Here is a 2,360-nt window from a genome sequence, read left to right on the forward strand (position 1 = left end):
TTTGAAGTTAACTGCCTTCTATTAATGCAAAAATAGCTCACCAGTGATTGGACACTTGTCTTGCTAAGAAAAATTAAAGCAGAGGAAGAATATCAACATTTACTTATAAATTTAACATGGCACGTCTCAATGTACCAATTTTCCTATATTTTGTGTAAAAAAAAAAAACGAATAAAATGTTACATGAAAAAAAAATGCTGTTATTTCCCCAAATATTTCAAAGCACATTTTAGAGCTGTAATTTTAATTATTTTTGCTCATGCCTATTAATAAATTTTCCCGGTGTGTCTGTGAAAACTGCTCCTTGCTCTGCAGTGCGTACAGATTTAGACCAGGCATGCCGCTTGGTGGTAAACCAGAACGGCTACTAACAAACATTTTTGTTATCCAGCATAATAAACATATCCTTTAGGTATACATATGACTGTTGTTGTTGTTATAAAATGCAAGTAAATTCATGTAAAAATATCGGGATACATGTCGCCTTGAAGATCAAGTATTGGGCTACATACATATTGTGATACGTATTGTATCATGAGGTTGGCGGCAATACCCAGCCCTACAGTATGCCTTGTTTACATTTTCACAACTCATTTTGCTATATTATGCCCATTTATTTTTTTTAGCCTTACACTTCGGTAGTCAATCAGATTAACCTTTGCAGTCGTCTTTTGTAGTTTTAATGGAAAGTGCCAAATTGTGTTAAGCCCAAGTTGTTTTTCCAGGCTCTGGACGTGTGACTTTTAATAATCAGCGGAGTTACCTGAAGGCAGTCTGTGCAGCCTTTGTGGAGATCAAAAGCCCCAAGTTTACCAAGAAGGTACCACCACCAACAGTCTGCACTCTGCAAAACTGAATGCAAGGAAAATGCGTTTGTTTATCTTCAGGTCCAGATTGATCCTTACCTGGAAGACTCCATGTGTCAAGTTTGCCTTCGCCAAGCCGGACCGTTCTTCTGCAGAGACCAGGTGGGCATTCGTGCCAAATGGAAAAGTTTGCTTTCATGCTGATCAAATGAACACTTGTCTTGCGTGCGCGCACAGGCCTGCTTCAAGTACTACTGCCGCTCGTGCTGGCACTGGCAGCATTCCATGGACATCTTGATCAACCACCGGCCCCTCATGCGCAACCAGAAGAACCGCGACTCCAGCTAAGAGGGTTCCCGGGGTGAGAGTTCCCCCAAGGGCCAGGCTGAAGAGCACGAGCCGGCCGGATGGCCGAGCGTCGGCGTGAGGGGCGGGGCACGCCACCAGGCACTGGTGTCTTATCACTGTAGGAAATGTTCACTTTTTTGCACTTGCTCTGTTTTTGCTGTTCACAGTTGGCACTATGCACCGTGACCTTGTTGGGAGAGACAAGGGACCGTTCACTTTTCCAGCATTTTCTCAAACATTTGAGTCAGATGAAGGTTAGGAAGTGGAGGAATTTTTTTTTTTTTTTGCTTTACCTGTTGCATAGTGAAGAGCAGTCATGCAAGTCTCATTGCCGTTCATTGGCAAATGCCATACAGTGCCTTTAAATTTTTAGTTTTTTTTTCCCCTTCCCCCAGTTGGCTTTTTTTTTTTCCCCCCCCACCCAGCACGAGTCAACTGGCGTTTCTTACTTTGGGAGTTGAATGTTGGGCTTCATTTAACTAGTCGCATTTCAGACTTTTACGCAGTTTTTTACTAATTTGTACACACAACGGTTTTAAGTCATGACATGAAAAATTTGAACAGAATTCTACCTGGTGGCTGTTTTGGAGAAAACATTTTTTTTTTTCTTAGGTCCCCCCCCCCCCCCTTCTAATTTTTTTTTGTTTTGTTTTTTTGACCGCTTTTTAATTTGCCCTGCCAGATTTCAACATGATGGGCAATGTGGAATTCCCACCTAACTTGCTTTGTTGCAGTTGAGACTACCAGTCGTGCTGGATAAAGCTTCAACTGTTCATCCATTGTTTCCATCAAAATGGATCTTGAGTGAATGTTTTTTGTTTTGAATTGTTTTTGCACTTTTTTAATTTGCACTTGTGGAGAGGTGGCAGATGTTTTAATCACAGTAGTACATTGGTAGGAGGATGCGGCTGCTTCCCTCCTGTTGAATGTAAGAACTTCCACTTTGTTGATCAAATTGTCCACCCAGACCGTGAGTAGACGCACGCGCACACACAATTTGTAAGCCTGGTCTGCCTTCCTGTTACGGTTGGATGTGATTGCAGAATCTGTGTGCCAAAGACTGTCGTTCCTCTCTTGCTGTTTTCTCTTCACCCAGCTGCTTTTTACAGTTTTGCAAAGTCTACCTCATTGTGGTCTGCCAAGTTTGCTGCTTACAGTTGTGGAGTATGTTCAGATTGGGCACAATAAAGGTGTTTAAGCATTAAA

General features: G+C 42.0%; 1 protein-coding gene across 3 annotated transcripts in view; it reads left to right on the forward strand.

The window, feature by feature from the left end:
- Positions 1 to 2,360, forward strand: part of LOC144017395 (cytoplasmic polyadenylation element-binding protein 1-like) — an 18,306-nt gene extending 15,946 nt beyond the window's left edge. For all 3 annotated transcript variants that reach the window (XM_077518914.1, XM_077518915.1, XM_077518917.1), the window contains 3 exons: positions 726 to 820; positions 888 to 968; positions 1,044 to 2,360. In XM_077518914.1, the coding sequence (XP_077375040.1) occupies positions 726 to 820; positions 888 to 968; positions 1,044 to 1,154 (287 nt within the window). In that variant the 3' untranslated portion in view covers positions 1,155 to 2,360. The remainder of the gene's footprint in view (positions 1 to 725; positions 821 to 887; positions 969 to 1,043) is intronic.

Source organism: Festucalex cinctus, chromosome 4 (assembly GCF_051991245.1).
Source record: "Festucalex cinctus isolate MCC-2025b chromosome 4, RoL_Fcin_1.0, whole genome shotgun sequence".
Lineage (NCBI taxonomy): Eukaryota > Metazoa > Chordata > Actinopteri > Syngnathiformes > Syngnathidae > Festucalex > Festucalex cinctus.